Consider the following 24,132-nt stretch of genomic DNA (forward strand, 5'->3'; position numbering starts at 1 on the left):
TGAGGGCGGGGCTTTCAGGGGGCAGCCTGGGCACGGCCCTGGGCCAAGGAGCAGTTTCAAGGAGCCGGCCTCCCCAGGAAGCCCCAAGAACCACCAGTTTCTCCTCCTTCTCGTGGGCTTGGATGGGTGAGCCTCACCCCAGAGGAGAGCTTGCTGTTAGTATTCAGTCTCTCAGTCGCATCTGGCTCTTTGCGACCCCGTGGACTGCAGCACACCAGGCTTCCCTGTCCTTCACTGTATCCTGCAGCTTGCTCAAACCCATGTCCATCGCGTCGGTGATGCCATCCAACCACCTCATCCTCTGTCGTCCCCTTCTCCTCCTGCCTTCAATCTTTCCCAGCATCAGGGTCTTTTCCAAAGAGTCAGTTCTTCACATCAGGTGGCCAAAGCATTGGAGTTTCAGCTTCAGCATCAGTCCTTCCAGTGAATATTCAGGAGAGCTCAGCTGAGCCTCATTCCCAGACCCAGAGGCAATGCCTCATGCTGCATGCAGGCGACTGGGACACCAGCACTGGGCTCACCTCTTGGTAGGTATCAAGTCAAAAATAACACACCAGTCAAAGAACAGGAGGAGGAAGGGTTTATCACTTGCAACAAATAAGGAGAACACTTAAGGGATCTTTCTCAAAGTAGTGTCACCCGGAACAGAGATACTTGGGGAGTTTTAAGCTAAGGGTACGTGCATCTTCATGAAGGGGCTGAAATAGAGCAGAATTCAGCAGAGAACTGGGACCAAGGTAGTTGATAGATGATTGAAGCCATGAGAGTCAGAAAAGGTCAATATTATCATCCCTCAGATTCCAGTTGGTCTGGAGGTGGAGCACTTCGGGCTAATCTTTACCACTGAAGCAGACCTGGGAGTCTTTACAACTGATTCCTTATCTTTGCTGTTGTTACGTCTCTTGCCTGATGATGATCATTTGTTCCCACAAGATCATGAATTACTGAGAGCATGGTGGCCAAGCTTAGATCCCAAAATGACTCAGGCAAAAATGGCTTCTCTTCTGTCAAAAAGCTGCGTTGGATTCTTTTCCTTCGGGACCCCTACCCTACATGCCCACATTGCTTCCCCACGGTTTTCTTGGCTCTTTTTTCAGGGACTCCTACTACAGCTGGAGTCTCTCGTATCTCATCTGCCCTCCAGCTGTCTTCTTCGCTCTTCTGTTTTCTATCCTGTCATCCCTTTGCCCCACTTGCCAGGTGACTGCCTCAGTCCCACTGTCCAGCTCACTCATTCTCTTTGATGGCGGCCAGTCTGCACTGACATCCTCTGCTGAGTTACTGCAGTGACTGGTTCCATTTTCAGGGTTGCTAACTGGTTTTATTTTATATGGGCTTCCCTGGTGGCTCAGATAATAAAAAAAAAAAATCCACCTGCAATGCAGGAGATCTGGGTTCCATCCCTGAGTTGGAAAGATTCCCCGGAGGAGGGCATGGGAACCCACTCTTGCCTGGCAACCTCATGGACAGAGGAGCCTGGTGGGCTACAGTCCCAGTCCATGGGGTCACAAAGAGTCAGGCATGACTGAGCGACTAACCCATTTTCATCATTAGGACAGGACTGGTAACTGCAAGGTCAAGGTGATCAGGGGTGCTAGGCTTTGTGTGACCGCCCCAGCACAGCACTGCCGCAGAGGTCCTTGGCCCTTGGTACAGGTGTGTCGTTAGGTACCTGAGAAACTGCAGAGCTGAAATCTGTTAGTACCGGGACTCAGGGCGCCCTTACCGGAGCAGTTCCCAGACCTGGCCCAGGTCTCTCTCCCTCCCCGTCCTGCAGCCCATGGGGAGCCCATCTGTGCCTCCCCTACTACTGTCCTCTCCTTTCCCGAGGCCCACATTCCCTCTGCGTGCTCTGAAGCCCAGTCTTTGGGTGGTCAGTGGGGGACAGTGCCCCCATCTTTATGTGCAAGCTGAGTGTGGTCCTTTTCAGCGCTATATGTGTGCAGAGAGGCCCTGCTGTCCAATCAGAGCGCTTCTGAATGGAGTGGGGGGCGGGTCAAAGTTGCTTGAAAAAGTCATTGAGAGGCAGACACTTGGGGGTTATGGGGCCAGCGGGGGGTTTCTGGGGACAGAAGCCCCTCGAGTCCTGGTGTGTAGAGTTACCTACGGTCTCCAAAGCGGAGCTGGGGCGGGGATGTCCTCAGGCTCCAATTCCCCTCCTCCAGTATTTCTCCATTTGCCCCGAGACACTCAGAGTAGACGTTTAACAGTGCATCTGGGCTCTGTCACCTGGACGGTGATACTCGGCCCTTCAGGCAGGAGCCCTGTGTTGGGGGCCCCGCCGTGTCTGAGAAGACCGAGGCTGGACTCACACCACCTCCTCTCTCTCCCATCACATTCCCCGGAGCCTGGCTCCCAGCACCAGTCAACTCAAGAAAGAATTAGGTTTTATGAAATACATCTGCTCAAACATAGATTCAAAAATCTTTTGGGTAACACAAACCTTTAACTTATATTCAGTTAAATGATGGTTAATCAGTAAATATTGAGATCATTTCTCAATAAGATAAAACACAGAGATTTCTAAACATAAGTTTAAATTATCTACTTTGGGTTTATTAAAGAGAGACTAAAGATATTTGAGTCTGTTAGTAAATATGTTCTTTTGTCACGTTGAAAACAAGTTGCACTAGGAGGGAGCTAGGAGGAGAGGGTTAATAATCTGGAGAAGGAAATGGCAACCCACTCCAGTGTTCTTGCCTGGAGAATCCCAGGGATGGGGGAGCCTGGTGGGCTGCCGTCTCTGGGGTTGCACAGAGTCGGACACAACTGAAGCGACTTAGCAGCAGCAGCAGCAGCAGGAGGAGAGGGTTAATAATCTGTAGCATTCTAGAGTAAGCTGCTTTGAGATAACGAAAGTTGAAAAGGTTGCTAGATGATGTCACCTGTCCAAGATGGTCATCCAGCCTTCTTTTTCGCCCCAGGTGGCATTAGTGGTGAAGAATCCACCCACCAATGCAGGAGATGCAAGAGATGTGGGTTCAATCCCTGGGTCAGGAAGGTCCCCTGGAGGAGGGTATGGCAGTCCACTCCAGTATTCTTGTCTGGAGAATTCCATGGACAGAGGAACCTGGCTGACTACAGTCCATGAGGTCGCAAAGAGTCCAGGCACGACTGAAGCCACTTACCACAGACCACCAGGAGGGAGCATATGCCCCTAGAAATGATGGCTTGATATGTTTGTAAATTTGCTCATCTACTACAGAAAGCTGTGTGTGACGAACAGTTCACAATTGCTTACCTCCCAACATTCACAAGATATTAATTACGAAGAGTTAAGAATTCTAGTCTTATATGTAAATGAAACTACTAGAAATAAAAATGATAAAGAAAAAAAACTGGATACAAAGTATGCAAGGAAAGCAAGATGTGATTTTTTTGGTTAAAAAAAAAGCTTTAAGGTATAAGTATGCATTTTTGATAAGGGAAAAGGAGAATAATTTTGTCCTTGTTTAGAGATTATTTAATTGTTGCTTCAATTCTTTTTTAAGGAGAATAAAGAACAAAAAATAAGTATTAAAAATTTACAGAACAGATAGTGAGAAAGAGAAAATCTTATTAATACATTGTGTGGTCAAGCTGGTTAAAATTAATTAAAAGATTTTTTAAAAAACATCTTTAATATCAACAGTGTGCTATGCAAAACTAGAATTCAATATTCTGTGTTAAGAGGACAAAGTTTTCTTGGATTATCACAAAAGATTTACTTTACCTGTTGAATAATATGCCTAGAAAACAAAGATTCTATACTTACCAAAATAATTTCCTATACTTCATGCTGTCTTAATCAGGTCTTTGATTACTTCAGAAAACGGAGTCTTCTCAATATTAAAAGAACTTGGGTCTTTTTATAACTATAACTTTCTGTACATGCCTTTGAAATCTTTTGTTACTTTGGTTAAGAGATAACTAAGTATCATTTCACAGTTACATGCCATCACATTGAATAAAGTATCTTAAACCTGTTGACTTATTTGAGAACTTCCCCAAGTCAGGTTTTTTTTTTTTTTTTTTTAATGTGGACCACTTGATTGGATTTGTTACAGTATCACTGCTGAATTATGTTCTGGTTTTCTGGCCACTAGGCATGTGGGATCCCCAACCCGGGGACTGAACCTTTACCCCCTGCACTGGAAGGACTTCCACCACCGAGGAAGTCCCCAAAGTCAGGTTTTAAAAGAAGTCTTCTTGACTTCGAACCAACTTTGGGAACTTTTTCCCAGAAGGTCCCCAGAAAATATCAAAGATTTGTGCTCTCTCCTTATAAAAATAGTGATATAAAGTTAATTAGACTTATTTGATATGTTAAATTACATGAGAAGCATTGTGAAATAAAGGTGATTTTAACTTTCTTTAGGTTATGTTTGTATTGGTATATGTAACTAATATATGTGTTCCAAAAACTGCATACAAATTCCTAGGAGTTTCTCAATGTTCTTACTGTCCATATAATCCACCGTAACACCAATTTTTATCTTTAAAAGTCATATACCTTAGAAATAACCAAATTCCCTTGTCCACTGAGTCATTTTTTAAAAATGAACTCTTACCATATTTGTAACCATGGCTGTTGCAAGTCTTCTGTCATTCACAGCGAGTTACTGTTTTATCCTGATTCTTCTCTGAAAAATTTATTATAATCAGCTACAGGCAAGAACTGTGGTCCTGAGGATCTTCAGCTCCTGCTCAACGACTGTCCTTTTCGACTTGCGCACTGAACCGGCCTCTTCTGGGAGGCCATCTCAGGGAACTCAGGTCAAAGGAGCTCGGCACACATGTGTCCACTTTGGGGCCCTCCGCTTATGACGTGGGCTAACAGGTTCTGCTAAATGGAGCTGAGGCCTGATGGTGAGCATGAACCCGACAGCACCCGGTCTCATTCTGACGTGGAATGGTGGGAGGGAAAGGCAGGCGGGTTGGAGAGAACGTCCTAACCCCCCACCCGCCAAAGCCTCGGAGGCTGATGCTACAATCCTCTCTGAAAACGGAATGACCCAGCGTGTTCCCTGAGGCCTTCCTCTAACGCTAGATATTGGGTTCCTCTGTGTTCTTGGGACAGAGTTCACTGGGAGGCCACAGGGTGGCAGAGGCAGGCAGATGGACCCCCGCCCATGCCCCCGCCCCCGCCCCGTGGTGTCTCCTCCCCTGCAGCCAGTTTCACACAGACACGGGGCTGCGTGGAGTGAGGTGCGCGGGCAGTCATTCCTCCGGAGGCTCCGCTTTTACTGTTAATTCTGACACAGTGTGGTCCACTGGAGAAAGGGAATGGTAAACCACTTCAGTATTCTTGCCTTGAGAACCCCATGAACAGTATGAAAAGGCAAAATGATAGGAAACTGAAAGAGGAACTCCCCAGGTCAGTAGGTGCCCAATATGCTAGTGGAGATCAGTGGAGAAATAACTCCAGAAAGAATGAAGGGATGGAGCCAAAGTAAAAACAATACCCAGCTGTGGATGTGACTGGTGATAGAAGCAAGGTCCGATGCTGTAAAGAGCAATATTGCATAGGAACCTGGAATGTCAGGTCCATGAATCAAGGCAAATTGGAAGTGGTCAAACAGGAGATGGCAAGAGTGAGTGTTGACATTCTAGGAATCAGCGAACTGAAATGGACTGGAATGGGTGAATTTAACTCAGATGACCATTATATCTACTACTGTGGGCAGGAATCCCTCACAAGAAATGGAGTAGCCATCATGGTCAACCAAAGAGTCCGACATGCAGTACTTGGATGCAATCTCAAAAACGACAGAATGATCTCTGTTTGTTTCCAAAGCAAACCATTCAATGTCACGGTAATCCAAGTCTATGCCCCAACCAGTAATGCTGAAGAAGCTGAAGTTGAACGGTTCTGTGAAGACCTACAAGACCTTTTAGAACTAACACCCCAAAAAGATGTCCTTTTCATTATAAGGGACTGGAATACAAAGGTAGGAAGTCAAGAAACACCTGGAGTAACAGGCAAATTTGGCCTTGAAATATGGAATGAAGCAGGGCAAAGACTAATAGAGTTTTGCCAAGAATATACACTGGTCATAACAAACACCCTCTTCCAACAACACAAGAGAAGACTCTACACATGGACATCACCAGATGGTCAGCACCGAAATCAGGTTGATTATATTCTTTGCAGCCAAAGATGGAGAAGCTCTATACAGTCAACAAAAACAAGACCAGGAGCTCTGACTGTGGCTCAGATCATGAACTCCTTATTGCGAAATTCAGACTTAAATTGAAGAAAGTAGGGAAAACCACTAGACCATTCAGGTATGACCTAAATCAAATCCCTTATGATTATACAGTGGAAGTGAGAAATAGATTTAAGGGACTAGATCTGATAGATAGAGTGCCTAATGAACTATGGACTGAGGTTCGTGACATTGTACAGGAGACAGGGATCAAGACCATCCCCATGGAAAAGAAATGCAAAAAAGCAAAATGGCTGTCTGGGGAGGCCTTACAAATAGCTGTGAAAAGAAGAGAAGTGAAAAGCAAAGGAGAAAAGGAAAGATATAAGCATCTGAATGCAGAGTTCCAAAGAATAGCAAGAAGAGATAAGAAAGCCTTCCTCAGTGATTAATGCAAAGAAATAGAGGAAAACAACAGAATGGGAAAGACCAGAGATCTCCTCAAGAAAATTAGAGATACCAAGGGAACATTTCATGCAAAAATGGGCTCGATAAAGGACAGAAATGGTATGGACCTAACAGAAGCAGAAGATATTAAGAAGAGATGGCAAGAATACACAGAACTGCACAAAAAAGATCTTCATGACCAAGATAATCATGATGGTGTGATCACTGACCTAGAGCCAGACATCCTGGAATGTGAAGTCAAGTGGGCCTTAGAAAGCATCACTATGAACAAAGCTAGTGGAGGTGATGGAATTCTAGTTGAGCTCTTTCAAATCCTGAAAGATGATGCTGTGAAAGTGCTACACTCAATATGCCAGCAAATTTGGGAAACTCAGCAGTGGCCACAGGACTGGAAAAGGTCCGTTTTCATTCCAATCCCAAAGAAAGGCAATGCCAAAGAATGCTCAAACTACCGCACAATTGCACTCATCTCACATGCTAATAAAGTAATGCTCAAAATTCTCCAAGCCAGGCTTCAGTAATATGTGAACCGTGAACTTCCAGATGTTCAAGCTGGTTTTAGAAAAGGCAGAGGAACCAGAGAACAAATTGCCAACATCCGCTGGATCATGGAAAAAGCAAGAGAGTTCCAGAAAAACATCTATTTGTGCTTTATTGACTATGCCAAGGCCTTTGACTGTGTGGATCACAATAAACTGTGGAAAATTCTGAAAGAGATGGGAATACCAGACCACCTGACCTGCCTCTTGAGAAACCTATATACAGGTCAGGAAGCAACAGTTAGAACTGGACATGGAACAACAGACTGGTTCTAAATAGGAAAAGGAGTACGTCAAGGCTGTATATTGTCACCCTGCTTATTTAACTTCTATGCAGAGTACATCATGAGAAACGCCGGGCTGGAAGAAGCACAAGCTGGAATCAAGATTGCCGGGAGAAATATCAATAACCTCAGATGTGCAGATGACACCATCCTTATGGCAAAAAGTGAAGAGGAACTAAAAAGCCTCTTGATGAAAGTGAAAGTGATAAAGCTCAACATTCAGAAAAAGAAGATCATGGCATCCGGTCCCATCACTTCATGGGAAATATATGGGGAAACAGTGGAAACAGTGTCAGACTTTATTTTTGGGGGCTCCAAAATCAGGGCAGATGGTGACTGCAGCCATGAAATTAAAAGACACTTACTCCTTGGAAGAAAAGTTATGACCAACCTAGATAGCATATTCAAAAGCAGGGACATTACTTTGCCAACAAAGGTCCATCTAGTCAAGGCTATGGTTTTTCCTGTGGTCATGTATGGATGTAGGAGTTGGATTGTGAAGAAAGCTGAGCGCTGAAGAATTGATGCTTTTGAACTGTGGTGTTGGGAGAAGACTCTTGAGAGTCACTTGGACTGCAAGGAGATCCAACCAGTCCATTCTGAAGGAGATCAGCCCTGGGATTTCTTTGGAGGGAATGATGCTGAAGCTGAAACTCCAGTACTTTGGCCACCTTATGTGAAGAGTTGACTCATTGGAAAAGACTCTGATGCTGGGAGGGATTGGGGGCAGGAGGAGAAGGGGACGACAGAGGATGAGATGGCTGGATGGCATCACTGACTCGATGGACGTGAGTCTCAGTGAACTCTGGGAGTTGGTGATGGACAGGGAGGCCTGGTGTGCTGTGATTCATGGGGTTGCAAAGAGTCGGACACGACTGAGCGACTGAACTGAACTGGCAACACAGACTGAGACCAAATAACCCTCCGGCTCAGGTTTAGGTTTTGAAGGATTTTAATACAGAGATGTAACATTGTAATGGGTAAGGTCTTGAGAATAGGACAGGATGTGCCCGAGACAGCACGGATTGGGAAGGCTGCCCTCGAGGCCCCAGGTGCTGGGACGGGACACTCCAAGCGGGTACGACCATGACCTGGGGACACAGGCAGGGCCAGGAGACCCTGAGTCCCCTCTTCAGCCCTCATGGACGCCATCTAGCACTTTCTATGGAGGAACGTGTGCTATCTTCTGGAAACCATGTCACGCTGACCACCGGGGAGCAGTCAGCTTATCCAGGGTTGCTGACAGGCCCTGGGCCTGACCGCTTATCGTGGCCAGTGGAGGCTACCCCATCCTGAGATGGGGCGGGGGCTCTCACATCCGCGTTGGAAGTCTGCAGAACCTGACAGAGGGGAGGAGTGGCGGGCGGTCCCGAGAGGAGGGGGAGCGTGTGGGGATGGCAGGGCGGTGCTCAGTCCTTCAGCTGGGAGACTTCGTACAGGTACGCGGCCAGCATCTTGGTCCCCTCAATGTAGTTGCGCCTGGCCAGGAGGAATGGGGGTCAGTGACACGCCCGAGCTCTGGGCCCATGCGTGCATTCCTTCTGGGAGCGGATGCCTGGCACCCTGGCTTGCTGGCCCCGAATGCTCTGGCCCGGTTGGTTCCCAAGCCCAGCCCAGCGCCCCATAGGGACCAGCCCTGATCCTGGCCTCCTAGACGTGCGGGCTCCCACCAGGACTCAGTGCAGCGCCTCTCCGTGACCACAGGCCCCCTGTGTCTGGGCCGAGGTCTCCACATTGCGTCCTAACACCCTGGGCTCTGGCCTCGCCCCCAGCCCTGTGGCAGGGTCTGTCTCTGCTCTCAGCAGCCCCTGCCCTGCAGTCAGCCCCTCTTCCAGGCTCACCGGTTGAGCTTCTCGTTCTGGGAGTGCGCTCCGTCGTCCGCCGAGCCCACGGGCAGCAGCATGACGTTCTTGCCTGTGGCCTCCTGGAACGTCAGTGTCACTGGGATGCTGCCGCCTTCCCTGGTCAAGTCCGGCTCGACACCAAACACTGAGGAGGACAGAAGAAAAGAAACCGAGCTTTAGGGGCCCACCACACATCCACTGCCCGGCAACCCTGAACTCAGGCCCTCTGCGAGCGGCTCCGCTCCCATGGTGGGAGGCGGCATGGCCCAGGCAGCACAGGGACCCGCAGCGCCCGCCCGCCCCCAGGGCTGCGTCCCACCTGTCTTCAGGGCCCTCCTCCCAGCCAGGTAGTGAGGGTGGTTGAAGTCGGACACCCAGGGCTTCCCGCCGTGGCCCATGTACACCTTGAACTTGTTGGGACTGTGAAGCTCAGCAAACTTCTTGGTCAAGTAGCTTGTAACCTGAACCACAGACGGGAGGAACAACGTCTCACAAGCCTGGCCTCTGGTCCAGGGCTGGGGGTTCACTCCAAGACAAGTCTCCGGGGGGCGGGTCTCCACGGGGTCTATGAGGGTCTCCATGGGGTCTATGAGGGTCTACACTGGGTCTGTGAGGGGTCTACACTGGGTCTATGAGGGTCTACACTGGGTCTGTGAGGGGTCTACACGGGGTCTATAAGGGGTCTACACGAGGTCTATGAGGGGTCTACATGGGGTCTATGGGGGATCTACACTATGTCTATGAGGGGTCCACACGGGGTCTACGTGGGGTCTATGAGGGGGTCCACATTGGGTCTATGAAGGGTCTACATGGGGTCTATGAGGGTCAACACTGGGTCTATGAGGGGTCGACATGGGGTCTATGAGGGTCAACACTGGGTCTATGAGGGTCTACACGGGGTCTATGAGGGTCTACACTGGGTCTGTGAGGGGTCTACAACGGGGTCTGTGAGGGGTCTACACGGGGTCTATGAGGGTCTACACTGGGTCTATGAGGGATCCACATGGGGTCTATGAGGGATCTACACTATGTCTATGAGGGGTCCACACGGGGTCTACGAGGGGGTCCACACTGGGTCTATGAGGGGTCTACATGGGGTCTATGAGGGTCAACACTGGGTCTATGAGGGGTCGACATGGGGTCTATGAGGGTCAACACTGGGTCTATGAGGGGTCGACATGGGGTCTATGAGGATCTACACTGGGTATATGAGGGTCTACAGTGGGTCTATGAGAGTCTACACTATGTCTATGGGGGTCTACACTGGGTCTATGAGGGGTCTACACTGGGTCTGTGAGGGTCTACACGGGGTCTACAGTGAGTCTATGGGTGAACACTGGGTCTCATGTTCTCCCCCAGTCCTCTCCCCTCTGGAACCCCCAGCCCCCTCTGTTGCTCACCACAGACCAGACCCTGGACTCTCACCACAACACATTCAGCCCAAAGTCAGCCTTTGCTTCAAAGCCTTAGAATGAGGTCAGAGGTCAGATTTTAGCACACCTCAGCAGGGACAAAGGTCGTGCACAGGGGATGCTGTTTTATTTGGCCTTTATCTCTGATTAGGATCTGACCTGCTTATTCTAGTGATGGCTGAGCTGAGGAGTGCCAAGGGCGGGGCTGTGTGGGGGAGGCAAGCACCCTTCCCTGTTGGGGGTGCCCCTGGGGCTCTCAGTGACCATCTCCTCAGGCACAGCAGCCCTCCTCGCACCCCCGCGTCCACGTGCCTGCTCGCTGACCACTTCCGGAGTCATGTTCGGGACGAGTCGGATGGAGAACTTGCCGACCACCTTTCGTGGAATCACGGTCTTGGCCCCTGACCCGGAGAAGGCACCTTCGATGCCGTGAAGAGACAGGGATGGGTAACGCCATCTGTGCATCAGGATGTCCTTCTGCAGAGAGACGGCCAGCGGTCAGGGGTCAGCACTGCAGGTCAGGGGTCAGCACCGTGGGTCAGGGGTCAGCACTCGCTGGTCAGGCATCCCCACTGGCTGGTCAGGGGTCCCCACTGCGGGTCAGGGGTCCCCACTGTGGGTTGGGGGATTCCCCACTGCGGCTCGGGGGTCAGCACCAGCTTGTCAGGGGACAGCACTGCCAACAGCAGTCAGCACTGTGGGTTGGGGGTCAGCACCAGCTGCTTGCAGGGGAGACCAGGCGGCTGGGGGACCGCACGCCCAGAAGGAGGCGGCACCGACCCAGTGGGGCCGCTGGGTGAGCTGGCCCCCAAGGCGCCTGGCGAGCTCCTCTTGCTTCCCCAGGGCCTGTGGCTGCAGGTACTTAGAGCTGGAATTTATATCCAGACCTGATTCTGCCAACAAACAGGTAAGTAAATGTTCTGTGCAATCAGCCTCCACCTTGGTACCCAGCTCTCCAGGGAACAGTGAGACACCCCTGGGCAGATGGGCCATTTCCCAGCATGTGCAAACCAGGAGAAGCTCCCCCACTGCAGGCGGCCCGGTCCCCGGGGTGGCACAGTGGTCTGACAACTCACAGAGCTCCCAGCCTGGCACATGTTGCCCACTGATGTCGGCAGCATCTGGCGCTCATGTGCCCGGGGTATGCCCGGGTCTGTCCAGCCTGCAGCCCCCTCTCTGGGGCCCCAGGGCCACACGCACTGTGAGCCTGGCAGGTGGGGGGCACCTTGCAGCCATGCAGGAGGGTCCCAGCGCCCACGTCCCGGGCGTACTCCTCCAGGTCAAAATCGATCTTGTCGTAGAGCTCCAGCTCCTCCTCGGTCACGGGGGCCACGGCCTCACTGATGCCCGGGATGAGGATCTTCCCCTTCTTGTCCATCAGGCAGCCTGGGCGGTGGGCAAGCAGGGGTTAGTGGGAGCCCGCGGCAGCCCCAGGCCCGGCAGAAGCACCTGGGCCGCCTGTCATCCGTTACCGTGACAACCCGGGAGGGCGTGGCGATGCCTCCTGTTTAAGGTAGGAGAGGACCACAGGGAGGGCAGGGGAACCACCCACGGTCACAGGACAAGACACACAGCAAACTGGCTCCTGTGGCCCGCCCACCGTCAGGCCCGTGTTTCCTTTCTAATGCATGTTCCCTAAGAAGCCACCTACTCCCACGCCTAGGAGGGAAAACCCAGTGAGACAGAGCCGACTCCAGGCCCAGGAAAGTCGGCTTCATGTACAGCACACACTGCCCACCTGGGAGGAAAATGGGACTCAGCACACGGTGAGTGGGCTGGGTGCCAGGTGGGGCCGTGAGAGAGCCTCACAGGAGACCCGCTGTGGCCAGTGACAGCCAACTGGACCAGAGCAACCCCCTGCAGGAAGGTGAGACACCACCGCGGCCAGGGCAAGGATGGCCGTGATTCTAGGGACCCGAGGTGGGGTCTGGTGACCGGGGGAAGGTGGTGGGGAGTGAAGGGGAGGCAGACATGAACCAAGTGGGCCTGTTAGAGGGAGCAGCCAGAGAGGGAGGGAGGGAGAGAAGACCCCCGAATCGCTGCAGGGGCCCACCCGCGCTCACCCATCAGCATGATGAGGTCGGTCATGGCCTCGTGCACCGAGCCGCCGTACACGCCCGAGTGCAGGTCCTTGTCGCTGCATTCCACCTGTGGACACACGGCCACTCTGCGGGCTGCTCCCGGGAGCTCGTCCTCACCCCGCGGCGGGAAAGCCGACAGAGGACGCTCACAGTGCACACTCTGAAATCGGTTTGCTGCCCCCCAGGCCCGGCCAGGCACTCCCTAAATCACAAGGCTCTGGCTGCAACCAGAGACCCTCCTGGGGGAGGCGCGGCCCCCGCGCACCTCGATGAAGAAGTAGCAGATGCCCCGCAGCCCGTAGGTGATGCAGGGCTTGTTCTTGCCCAGCCAGTAGTTGTCGGAGATGCACACGTAGTCCACATCCTTGAAGAATGCGTCTTTCTGCGCGAAGATCAGCGCGTCCAGGCCCTCGGAGCCCGACTCCTCCATGCCCTCCAGGCAGAAGCGGACGTTGACGGGGACTTCCTGGGAGGGGGTGGTGAAGAAGGTAGTCAGCGTACACGGAATTTTATTTCTTAGAACAACGGACAGGAAGCCACCAAGTGTTGTGAGATCGTGCATTTCAAATACCCTACTGACTTTCCCTGCACTGACCGCGGGGCGGGCAGTGGGGGCTGGCAGAGACCCTCCGCCCCAGCGCCGGGCTGCCGGGACACGGCCCGGCTCCGGCCGGTCACCTGGAAGGACTGCTCCCAGGGGCCCCCAGCCTAATCGCGCGGCCCACTTGCAGGGTTTCTGTGAGCACCCAGCACAGATCAGGCGTCTCTGGCAAAGCTGAGCTGCTTGAAGACAGAGGCCGGGACACAAACCCGGCCGGAGCCTCCGTCCGCACTGTGATGGCCACGCAGTGCATCCCTGGAAGGAGTGAGTGGGCGCCGTCTTCCCTCAGGGCCGGGCCCTCCACCCACCGCGGGCCCTCCTCTTCCAGAGCTGACAGTGAATTTGAGAGGCCGCAGCCTCCTACTCGGGGGTTTCCAGTTCTCCCCAGCGTTGTGCCCTAAGGTGGGTGGCCCCCTTCCACAGGTGAGACCATGGAGCTGCACCTGAGTGATCTGAGGCCAAAGGCCATGGGTGGCCGGCCCACATGCACTCACGTCTGTGGGGTCCCAGTTCAGAGCCGCCCCCGGAAGCGCGGCTCACCACACGCCCGGCCCCTCCACCTCTCTAGGGGAAAAGAGGTGGCTGGGGGCTGGGTCTGTGAACGGACGCCCCTCCCCTCCACCACCGCAGACCCCAGGGCCCCTGAGCACAGCACACTTGGACCCTTTTCAGATCTACCCCTCCACGTCCTGACAAAAACGCTTTTCTTATCTCATCTCAAGGTAAGAGCAAGATGCAGAAACTGTCTATACGTTATCATCAAAACTGCTGCTGCTGCTGCTAAGTCACTTCAGTCGTGTCTGACTCTTTTCGACCCCTGGACTGCAGCCTACCAGGCTCCTCCATCTATGGGATTCTCCAGGCCAAGAGTACTAGATTAAGAGAATAACATGAAGTAAAGGATCTGCCCGCTATCACAGCCTGGGTTCCATCACAGCCTGGGTCCCCTGCTGGTGAGTACCCCCTCCCCAGGAGCGGTCCGTGCCCAGAGCTCTCGCCTCCCCTGCTGGCTGGGTTTCTGCTGAGTCACCAACAGGGTGACCTTAGAACAACCATAAACCACTGCATCTTCAGTGTTTCCTAAAACTAGAAAACAGGCTATGAAGCGGAACGTGGCCCTGCTGCTGATCCCGCTCTGTGGGGGGGTTGGGGAGTGTGATCTTTGATCTTTACTGCTGTTCCGGGAACACAAAGCCCCACTGCGCACCACCAGGTGGAACAGGTGAAGGGGGTGGCGGGGCGCAGGCCGCGTACCTGCTTGGTTTTCTGGAAGGCTTCCAGGGCATTGATCCAGCCGGCCACCGGCCCCTTGTCGTCGGTGGCTCCTCTCCCAAACAGTTTGCCTGGAATAGCAATCAGCACGTTCGCTGGGTGATGGTCACAGGCGGAGGGGGAGGATCAGTGTGGGGAAGGCAGATGAGCAGGGTGAGATGAGAGTGATCTCTGGGTGCCCGGGGCAGGGTGGGGAGCAGGGTGCCACTGGGAGTGGCTGGGAGGGGATGAGGGGAGGGGTGGGCAGAGGGGACAAGACGGCAAGTGCACCACAGGGACCACGTGAGCCGTGATGACCTGACTGCCCCTGCGCCGCCAGGGAGGCTTCAAGAGAAACTCAACATGTCCCGAGGAAAAGTTTCCATTAAAGACAGCCTGGACTCGGCCCAAGGGGACAAGGTACACATGAGGGGGCTGCTCCACAGGGCCAAAGGCCACGTCCCGTGTGGAAAAGTCAGTGTTCAGAGATGAAGGTGGGGCGGGGGTGGGGGTCAGGGAAATGCTGACGCTTCTCCTAGAGTCGGGCTGGATTCAGGTCCCAGGTTGGGGGCCATGCTGGCTCAGGCCAGGCTTCCTGGGGAAGTGGCAGCAGGTGTGGGAAGCCCAGCGTGCCCAAGGCCACGGAGACCAGGCTCTGCTGGGAAAGGAAGGCTTCCTGGGATTTCAGGGATAGAGCACAGACGTGAAGTTTCCAGAACCCAGTTTCTAGGCTCTGTGAAAACAGCTGGTTCTAGAAAGATGGCACCTGAGAGGCTGGGCCACACTTCCTAAAGCCAGCGTGATACAGGTCCCCCTCCTCCAGGGAGCAGCCTACCGTCTCGCTCCACCAGGGTGAAGGGCTCGCTGTCCCAGCCGTCCTCCAGGGCCGCCGGCTGCACGTCCAGGTGGCCGTAGATGCACACCGTCTTCTTCTGTGGGTCAGAGCCCAGCTTGCCGAGTAAAATGGGCGGAAGTGGGATCTCGGAGCCATCAGGGAGCTGGGGGAGGAGGGGAGGCCGTGGAGGATGGTCCTTGGTCAAGAAGCGCGGTGCTAACCCCAGTCTCCCATACAGACAAGGTAACGCATGAGAACCCACTGTAGAGTGCAGAGAACTCAGTGCTCTGTGGTGACTGGAACGGACATATGTGTACGTATAGCTGATTCACTTTGCTGTACAGGAGGAACCAACACAATGTTGGAAAACAACTCCACACCAATTAAAAAAAAAAAAAAGAAGAGAGTGGTGTTTACAGCAGGTGCTATCAGCACGCCCTGGGCAAGTTATCTGTTCTCATCAATCACCCTCTATTGCAGAGCTCAGTATCACATTGTTCCACTGAGTCAATAATTAACAAGAATATATGTTCCCATAATCCAGAGCACAGAGACAATCATGTTTATAACTGCAGGCAGCTTGCTCAATTTTTAAAAGATGATCTTTAAAAATGCTCAGTTGTGTCGGACTCTTTGCAACCCAACAGACCATAGCCCGCCAGGCTCCTCTGTCCATGGGATTCTCCAGGCAAGGACACTGGAGTGGGCTGCCATTTCCTTCTCCAGGAAAAATACATTGCTAAGGTGTGAGTGCTCAGTCGGAATAGTTTCACCTATTTTAAAGTAACAACTCTTAAAAGTTATTTGCCACCTAGATTTTTTTTTTTTTTAGCGTATTAGGAAAAAGGGAGAGGAAGCATGACAAGTATGCTCCTAACAGAAAACAACTCCAGGAATATTGGTCTGTCCTCTCACAGTGAGGAGTGGGGAAAGCGCCAGGAAGTTGCAACATATCTTAAGTAACCTTAAATCAACTATTCAGTCTGTGGTCAGCAGAAGTCTCATATGCAAACTGGACTGGAATCGGAAGGCCCAGACTGTAACCTCCTTTGCCATGGACCTACTACTGCTTCCCAGGGAGACAGAGCCTGTCTGAGCCTCTGGGTCCTTCCATTTATGAGAAGAGCAGACCGGGCTGAACGCCCACTTCTAAAATCCCAGGACTGTGATTTCAACCAACACCTAAATCATCAGACAAGAGAACCAAGATAAGCCAAACCCAGTCAGCCCTGCAACATAAAGGAGTATTACAACTGCTGACAATGCATGGCACGAAACATGTAGTTAACACGGGGCTGACATCATCTGAAACGAAAACAGCAGAATAAGGGAGCGCACAGCGAGATCACTCATTCAAGTTGGAGTCTCTCAGATTCCTGCATTAGAAGGCAACTGAGCCCAGTGCCCCACACCTAAAGTCGCTCTTTCCCAGGAACTGAGTCATGAAAAAAGCGCTGTTTTATCAATCCTGACACTGGGGACACAGTGGCTGTGAGTGAGTGGGCGTCTTCATTAGCTTTGCATCTAATGGGCAGAGTGTACCTTCCTGGTCTGAAGGCCGCCTGGCTTCGGGGGAGGAACCTCAGCTCATGTAGGAAGGGCCATTCTGTTTGCTTCCTCTTGGCTAACCCTCAACAGTTCCCCTCCCTGGAGGAACACGATGGGTATTGTGAAGCTTGGTGCACTCGGACTCAAGAAGCCACCCGGTTTAGCATCCAAATCAGGCCACCTGTGCTTGTTTGAAAGACCAGCAAGTTGGGCTTCCCTGGTGGCTCAGTGGTAAAAGAACCTGCCTGCTAATGCGGGAGACACGGGTTTGATCCCTGGTCCTGCAAGATCCCACATGTCATGGAGCAACCAAGCCCGTGTGCCACAACTACCGAGCCTGTGCCCAGAGTCTGGGAGCCGAAACCACTGAAGCCTGTGCACCCTAAAGCCCGTGCTCTGCAACCAGAGAAGCCACTGCGGTAAGAAGCCTGTGCACCTCGACTAGAGAGCAACCCTGCTTGCCTCAACGAGAGAAGAGCCCGCACAGCAACCAAGGCCCAGCGCAATCGAAAATAAACAAATACATAAGTTACTAAGACACAATAAACACCAGTGATTTATCTGCAGCAAAGCCTTCAGAACTTGTGAGGACCTGCCAAGTCCTGCCAACCCCTCAATAAAGCTCCCATCCGGCCCCACGGCCCACCTTCTGGGTCCCGATGTCCACCAGCCCCACGGAGCCGCCCAGGAAAGCCCCCATCCCGCCCACCTTCTGGGTCCCGATGCCCACCAGCCCCACGGAGCCGCCCAGGAAAGCCCCCATCCCGCCCACCTTCTGGGTCCCGATGTCCACCAGCTGCACAGAGCCGCCCAGCTGCTTGATGTCGGCGGCCGCCACCTCCATCATCCTGCGGATCTCGCCTCTCTTCTCTGGCCACGCTGACACGCTCTGGATGGCCACCCATTCCGCAAGCTTCTGTGGGTGGAGAACAAGCAAAAGGGATTTGGAAAAGCTGCTCTGGGAGGGACGAAGGCGCTCACGGGTGGGCCATTTTCAGGCCCACAGAGCTGTCTGCTCCGTCTGGATCCTGCTGCCCAGACATGGGGGAAGAGATCTGTGACATCTGCTTTCTGTTTAAGATATAAGGACGCTTTGCACTGACCCCATACCAAGAACTATACAAAATGACAGGAGACTCGTTAACCACCAAACACGATGTGGTTGCAAGACGTGTAAGTTTTTTTTATGAAATGTGTAAGTTTCATGAACATGTTTATATCTGGTTCTGACAAAATTGAAACTGAAAGATACAGAAAATACCCAATATCTTCAAAGTCCAAGTTCCCTTATTTATTATCCTGAGAATGGCCATGCTCTCTAAAATATAATTTTTCAAATGAGAACTGGAAAGATTTCACCTGAAATATGTCTACCAAAGGTGACTTTAATGCATGGCTCTTTACGTTAACATCAAGAAACAGATTAACATATAAGATTACTGAATCATTTAAAACATGCAATGTAAGATAGTTCTTTACATCTATCACAAGACCAGACAAAAATCCTGAATTAACTTTGCTTTCTAGAAACATGTATTAAGAGTTTCTATCAAAAGTCAAAAGAGTAACTTACATACTGTAATGAGAAAGCAGAGGAAAAGACCTCTCGACAATACACAATTTAAGTTACCTTTTTTTTTGGTTTGGGGGGGCAAGACTTAACATCTATTCAAACACACAACAGAGTACTGGTAACTATATTCACCACACAGTGCACTGGATCCCCAGAACTTATTCATCTCGTAACAGGTCAGTACCCTTAGGCCAAACCCCCATCTCCCCACCCCTCGGTCCCTGGCAACCAGGGTTCGACTCTCCGCTTCTCTGAGTTCACCTTTTTCAGATTCCACATATAAGTGAGATCACACTAGCATTTGTCTTTCTCTGCCTAGACAGCATTGTTAATACTTGATTAGAACATCATCAATCATATTAGCTCCTTGAAGTTTCCCTGGGTCCTACGGGATTAAACTGAATGCGAACAGTCACTACATGCTCCCTTACCTTAACATATCGATCCTGATTTTCGTCCACGTACTTAAACAGGGTGGTGAGGGCCGACATCTTTCGACCAGACCACAGATCCTGGAGACTCCGGGGAAGAAGAAGAACCTGTCAGTGCTGCCTCAAGACAGGGCCTGACTGATCCTCAGGCCCCGGAGGCACTTGTTCAGGATCATAAATTGCACCCCGCCCCGATAGCACAGGACACGGCCGTCACGAGGGCTCCAGGAAGTGACCTCAGTAGAGACAATGTCTTGGGAAAGCAGTCAGAGGCTCAGGCTGATCACCATTCTTTCTTTTCTTTTTTTTTTTTCAGAAAGAAAAGTACCCAGGAATTGTGTGACAGAATGGCAGGTAACTGAAGCAAGGGCCTGAGTTGAAGACAATCTGATATAATTAAAAGCAGGTACTTTCCAGGAGTACTGATGCACCACTGTTCTTAACACTTTTTAAAAAAATTTAATTTTACCCTCAAAGCACACAGAGAACTTCCCACTTACTACTACCACAGAGGAAATAATCACTCCAAGGCTCTCAGCAAAAATGTCACATGTGTCCCTATACCACAAACCAACCAGCACAGCACCCAAGATCCAAGGAGAGGAACGTGGGTTCAGGTTAAGGAAACTGACAACCCAGGTCCAGAAACGGCTAGGACAGCGTGTGAAAGTCCACTGGGATGAGGGGACACAAGCGTCCACCTCCCCAAGTGCATTGTCTAACACCCAGCTTCTCCTGCTGGAGACCAAACACATCCTGCTCCACCTTACCGAAACAGGGGAGAAGGTGCCATTTGAGTCAGCATCTTTAAAAACTGGAACTCACACGAGATAAAGAAAATCTCAGAACTGGGACTTTCAGAAGGAGCTCCCCCCGATTCTTCCAAGTGACAACTCATCTTCCATCACATGGTAAGATTCAAGCCTCAGCAGCGACTGAGAAGAGCTCAGGGACTGGGAGCAAACTCAGCACCACAGTGAAGGGAAGTATTTTAGAACTGCAGCTCAGAGTCACAAGATCCTGCTAACTGATCTCTGGAGCGAGACACCAGACAAGCACCCATGTATGGACACGCTGCAGTTAAAGAGTATCTTTTTCTCGGTTTAGGACTTTGAAGTCACATCTAAACAGAAAGAAGTGAAAATATTAGCTGCTCAGTCCTGTCTGACTCTTTGTGACTCCATGGACTGTAGCCCACCAGGCTCCTCTGTCTATGGGATTCTCCAGGCAAGAATACTGGAGTAGGTGGCCCTTCTCTAGGGGATCTTCCTGGCCCAGAAATTGAACCCTGGTCTACTGCACCGTAGGCAGATTCTTTACTGTCAGAGCCACGAGGAGCTCCAACAGACGAGGGACTTAATTCAGAGTCATGAAGCCTGGCAGCAGACCGTGGATGTGCAGTGAGAGTTCAGTAAGGAAAATCCTCTTCCAACATCAGCGACAGAGTACACAGACCTCCCAGCCAGCTCAGGTTGTTTCAGCTGAGGGCCTTATCTTAATGCCGCTGCTGCTAAGTTGCTTCAGTTGTGTCCGACTCTGTGTGACCCCATAGACGGCAGCTCACCAGGCTCCAGGGTCCCTGGGATTCTCCAGGCAAGAATACTGGAGTGGGTTGCCATTTCCTTCTCCAATACATGAAAGTGAAAAGTGAAAGTGAAAAATGAAAGTGAAGTCTCTCAGTCCTGTCCAACTCCTATGGACCCCATGGACTGCAGTCTACCAGGCTCCTCCGTCCATGGGACTTTTCAGGCAAGAGTACTGGAGTGGGGTGCCATTTCCTTCTCCTTTATCTCAATGACGGGGTCATAAATGCAGAGGCACTGCACATAAGTCAAAGTTTTCAATCACAAAAGAAACTCTATTTAGCAGGAAACTACACTAAGTCAGGTACTTTTCATTTGAGTTTCTGGTCATTAAATAGCACAGATCCCACGCTCATTGTGATAAATTCTCATTAATACCATGTTCTTTGTGGCCCGATTAAGCAATGGCCTTCCAGCTAAAGTCAAAGATAGAACTATCAAAGTTGCATTTTTTTTTTTTTTAACCAAAGGAGAGTAAACAGAGAGCAGATTGTTCAGCATGGCCTGCCACCTCACCAGAGCCAGAGAAAAGCTACTGCTGTTCTGAACTGCTCACCCAGAGAGGTGGGGCCAGGTCCATTTCTCCCTCCCACTCACAGTCGGGTTTTTCCTGTTTCACTACTGCCAGCACCAAAGCCATTAGATAGGACCACTTTTATATGTCCTGGTGAACCCCACTGACGAGGGTAAAAGTGTTGAGCTGGAGGGAATAAAAGCAAGTATTACCAAATCGAAGAGTGCTAGGCAGACGGCACTCTTGAAATCTAAGGTTCCAGGGAGTAACAGCCTTGGCAGTGAATTAGTGTGAGAGGAAGGAGTGACAGGGGAGTACCCGGGACCATCCAGTGACACCTACAAAAGGTTCCTCCAGTTATGAGTGCCCCATCCTGTCCCTCATTAACTCAAGACACAGGAAGAGACTAAACACACACCAGAATCGTGGCTTCAAGTCTGCGTAAAAGCCACTAAAATAGGGGCGGAACCCTCTAGTTTGTCCAATCGCAAACATACAGGTCTACAAAATGACTCTCGGCCACTCCTCCCTGCCAACACCAGGGACAACAAAGGCATGAAGAAACCTCCACCAGACCGCTGAGTCAGCACCAGGATCCCGTGCGTGAGGCGGCGGCGGGTCGAAGGCCCTGCCCGCGAGGCCCAGGGTCTCAAGGACTCAGTGCAGGCCGACCGGGGACCAAGCATCACCGCACCTGACCGGTGGGAAGGCGGACGCTGCCTCAGAGCAACCTCCCGGCCTCAAGTGAGGACGCGGGGTTAGAGACCCCCGACCCCGGGCCTCCGCCCCGCGGGCGCAGCACCAACCTTCGGCCTCCGCCAAGGGCTCCGCGGGAAGAGCCAGGCTTTCGTTCTCTGCGGGCCTCGCCGCGGGAGGGTCGGCAGGCCGGCGCGCCACCCGCAACCCCAGAGCTCCGACCTCCGAGCGGAACGGGCTGTCTTTTGACCCAACACACTCTCCTGCTATTTGGGACGGCCATGGGGCGGGCCGGCATCAGCGGCTCCCCAACCGCGCCCGTTCTCCCTTGCTCCTCCGGAGGCGGCCCGCGGCCCCACATTGCTAGCCTCGCCTCCCGCTCCCGCCGCCCTCGGGGACCTCTCCACCCGGGGAAGGCCGCTCACCCGCCCGCAGCTGCAGCGCCAGTTCCGCACCACGTGCTCAGGCCACGCCCCCGGGACGGGCACGCCCCCGCCCCGCCCACCCCCCCACCAATCAGGGGTCCCTTCCGGAAGAGCCGGCGTCGCCCCGCCCCCACCGCCGTGCCGTCCACCAATCCTGGGCCTTTCTGGGGATAGCGTCGCCCCGCCCCACCGTCTCCCCGCTCTTCACCGCGCGGTACGTGAGTTCGGCGGGGCGGGGCTGAAGCCGGGGAGGCGGGGCAGGGATGGGGCGGGGCTGAAACTGGGGAGGCGGGGCTGAAACTGGGGGGGCGGGGCGGAAACCGGGGAGGCGGGGCTCCAGAGCACCTGCCCAGGTGGTGACCTCCCTCTACCTCCCTCTCTATGAGGTTTGAGAGGTGGTCTTTGGTGCAGGGTGGGGTCTGAAGTTGGGTCGCCCACACACCCCCGAACCCTCAGGCTTTGGGGGAGGGAAAAAAAAAAAACCCAGACCTCCCGCCGACAGTCTCATCCCCGCGGCGCAGCTCCTACGGGGCGTGCGGGATGTGCAGCAGTTTCACGCTTTGCCACTTGGTTCGCCAGTCCTTCACCAGCACCATGACTGAGAGAGGAAATATTTTAGTATTTAAATCCAGTAATCACAAGGACTGACTTCCCTGGTGGCTCAGATGGTAAACTGTCTGCCTGCAGTGCGGAAGACCTCGGTTCGATCCCTGGGTCAGGGAGATCCTCTGGAGAAGGAAATGGCAACCCATTCCAGTATTCTTGCCTGGAAAATCCCATGGACGGAAGAGCGTAATAGGCTACAGTCCATGGGGTCACAAAGAGTCGAACACGACTGAGCGACTTCACTTCAATGAAGGAAGTAGAGCCACTTTTACTTATTGAGCGTCTGCTATCATCTTTTTAACCCTTCCAAGGATCCTTGGGGGTACGATTATCTGTTAGAGTGGTGGTGTTGTTCAGTCGTCCAGTCGTGTCTGACTCTTTGAGAGCCCATAGACTGAGCATGGGAGAAGGCAATGGCACCCCACTCCAGTACTCTTGCTTGGAAAATCCCATGGACGGAGGAGCCTGGTAGGCTGCAGTCCATGGGGTCGCTAAGAGTCAGACAAGACTGAGCGACTTCACTTTCACCTTTCACTTTCATGCACTGGAGAAGGAAATGGCAACCCACTCTGGTGTTCTTGCCTGGAGAATCCCAGGGATGGCTGAGCCTCGCAGGCTGCCGTCTATGGGGTCGCACAGAGTTGGACACGACTGAAGCGACTTAGCAGCAGCAGCAGCAGACTGAGCACGCTAGGCCTCCCTGTCCTTCACGACCTCCCAGAGTTTGCCCAAGTTCATGTCCATTGCATCGGTGATGCCATTCAACCATCTTATCCTCTGACGCCTTCTTTTCCTTCTGTTAGAGTTACCCCTCATGTTTGGCAAAACTTTTACCGCCCCTACATTCTGTATTGTTGTTGTAATAACAAGTTTAATAGTTGCAAGAGATGTAGTTTCCCATATCCTGTAAATATGTTATAAAATCTTATTAGAAATTTTACCTAAATTTTCACATGATTTGTTTTTCCTTCAAAATCCTGTTTCCATCCATATCTCTCACAGAATTTTGTCAAGTTGTAACACATTTATACTTGAGAGTTTTTTATTGATAATCCTATCATACTTTGCAACAGAATATGTATAAAATTTAAATTAGTATTTACTTCCCTATAACTAGAAAGTTCTAAGTGTTAAACTTTTTCCTCTGGGTTAAATCACTCCAGACAGTGACTACAGCCATGAAATTAAAAGACGGTTGCTCCTTGGAAGGAAAGCTATGACCAATCTAGGCAGTGTGTTTAAAAGCAAAGACAATGCTTTGTCAACAAAGGTCCGTGTAGTCAAAGCTATGATTTTTCCAGTAGTCATGTATG

At 51.9% G+C, this 24,132-nt stretch overlaps 1 protein-coding gene across 4 annotated transcripts; it reads right to left on the reverse strand.

Annotated features, from left to right (window-relative positions):
• Positions 1-8,353: 8,353 nt before the first annotated feature.
• On the reverse strand, positions 8,354-22,251 carry CNDP2 (carnosine dipeptidase 2). Of its 4 annotated transcripts, none has more exons than XM_005223926.4 (12): positions 22,214-22,251; positions 18,996-19,076; positions 17,764-17,907; positions 15,444-15,606; positions 14,612-14,700; positions 13,022-13,222; positions 12,739-12,823; positions 11,901-12,061; positions 10,988-11,152; positions 9,583-9,724; positions 9,261-9,408; positions 8,354-8,898 (listed from the first exon to the last, which is right to left on the reverse strand). In XM_005223926.4, exons 2-12 carry the CDS (start codon positions 19,053-19,055, stop codon positions 8,829-8,831), a joined length of 1,428 nt encoding a protein of 475 aa, XP_005223983.1. In that variant the 5' UTR covers positions 19,056-19,076; positions 22,214-22,251; the 3' UTR covers positions 8,354-8,828.
• Positions 22,252-24,132: the final 1,881 nt, after the last annotated feature.

This window comes from Bos taurus, chromosome 24 (assembly GCF_002263795.3).
Source record: "Bos taurus isolate L1 Dominette 01449 registration number 42190680 breed Hereford chromosome 24, ARS-UCD2.0, whole genome shotgun sequence".
NCBI classification, from domain to species: domain Eukaryota; kingdom Metazoa; phylum Chordata; class Mammalia; order Artiodactyla; family Bovidae; genus Bos; species Bos taurus.

What these genes read in the sequence shown, in the direction of transcription:
- CNDP2 (XM_005223926.4), bottom strand. Translation starts at nt 19,055, where the DNA reads ATGTCGGCCCTCACCACCCTGTTTAAGTACGTGGACGAAAATCAGGAT. An exon ending in TCTGCTACTTCTTCATCGAG is followed by an intron (nt 12,824 to 13,021) that starts GTGCGCGGGGGC and finishes GTGTGTCCACAG; the next exon opens with GTGGAATGCAGCGACAAGGA. An exon ending in CAGAACGAGAAGCTCAACCG is followed by an intron (nt 8,899 to 9,260) that starts GTGAGCCTGGAA and finishes CCTCCTGGCCAG; the next exon opens with GCGCAACTACATTGAGGGGA.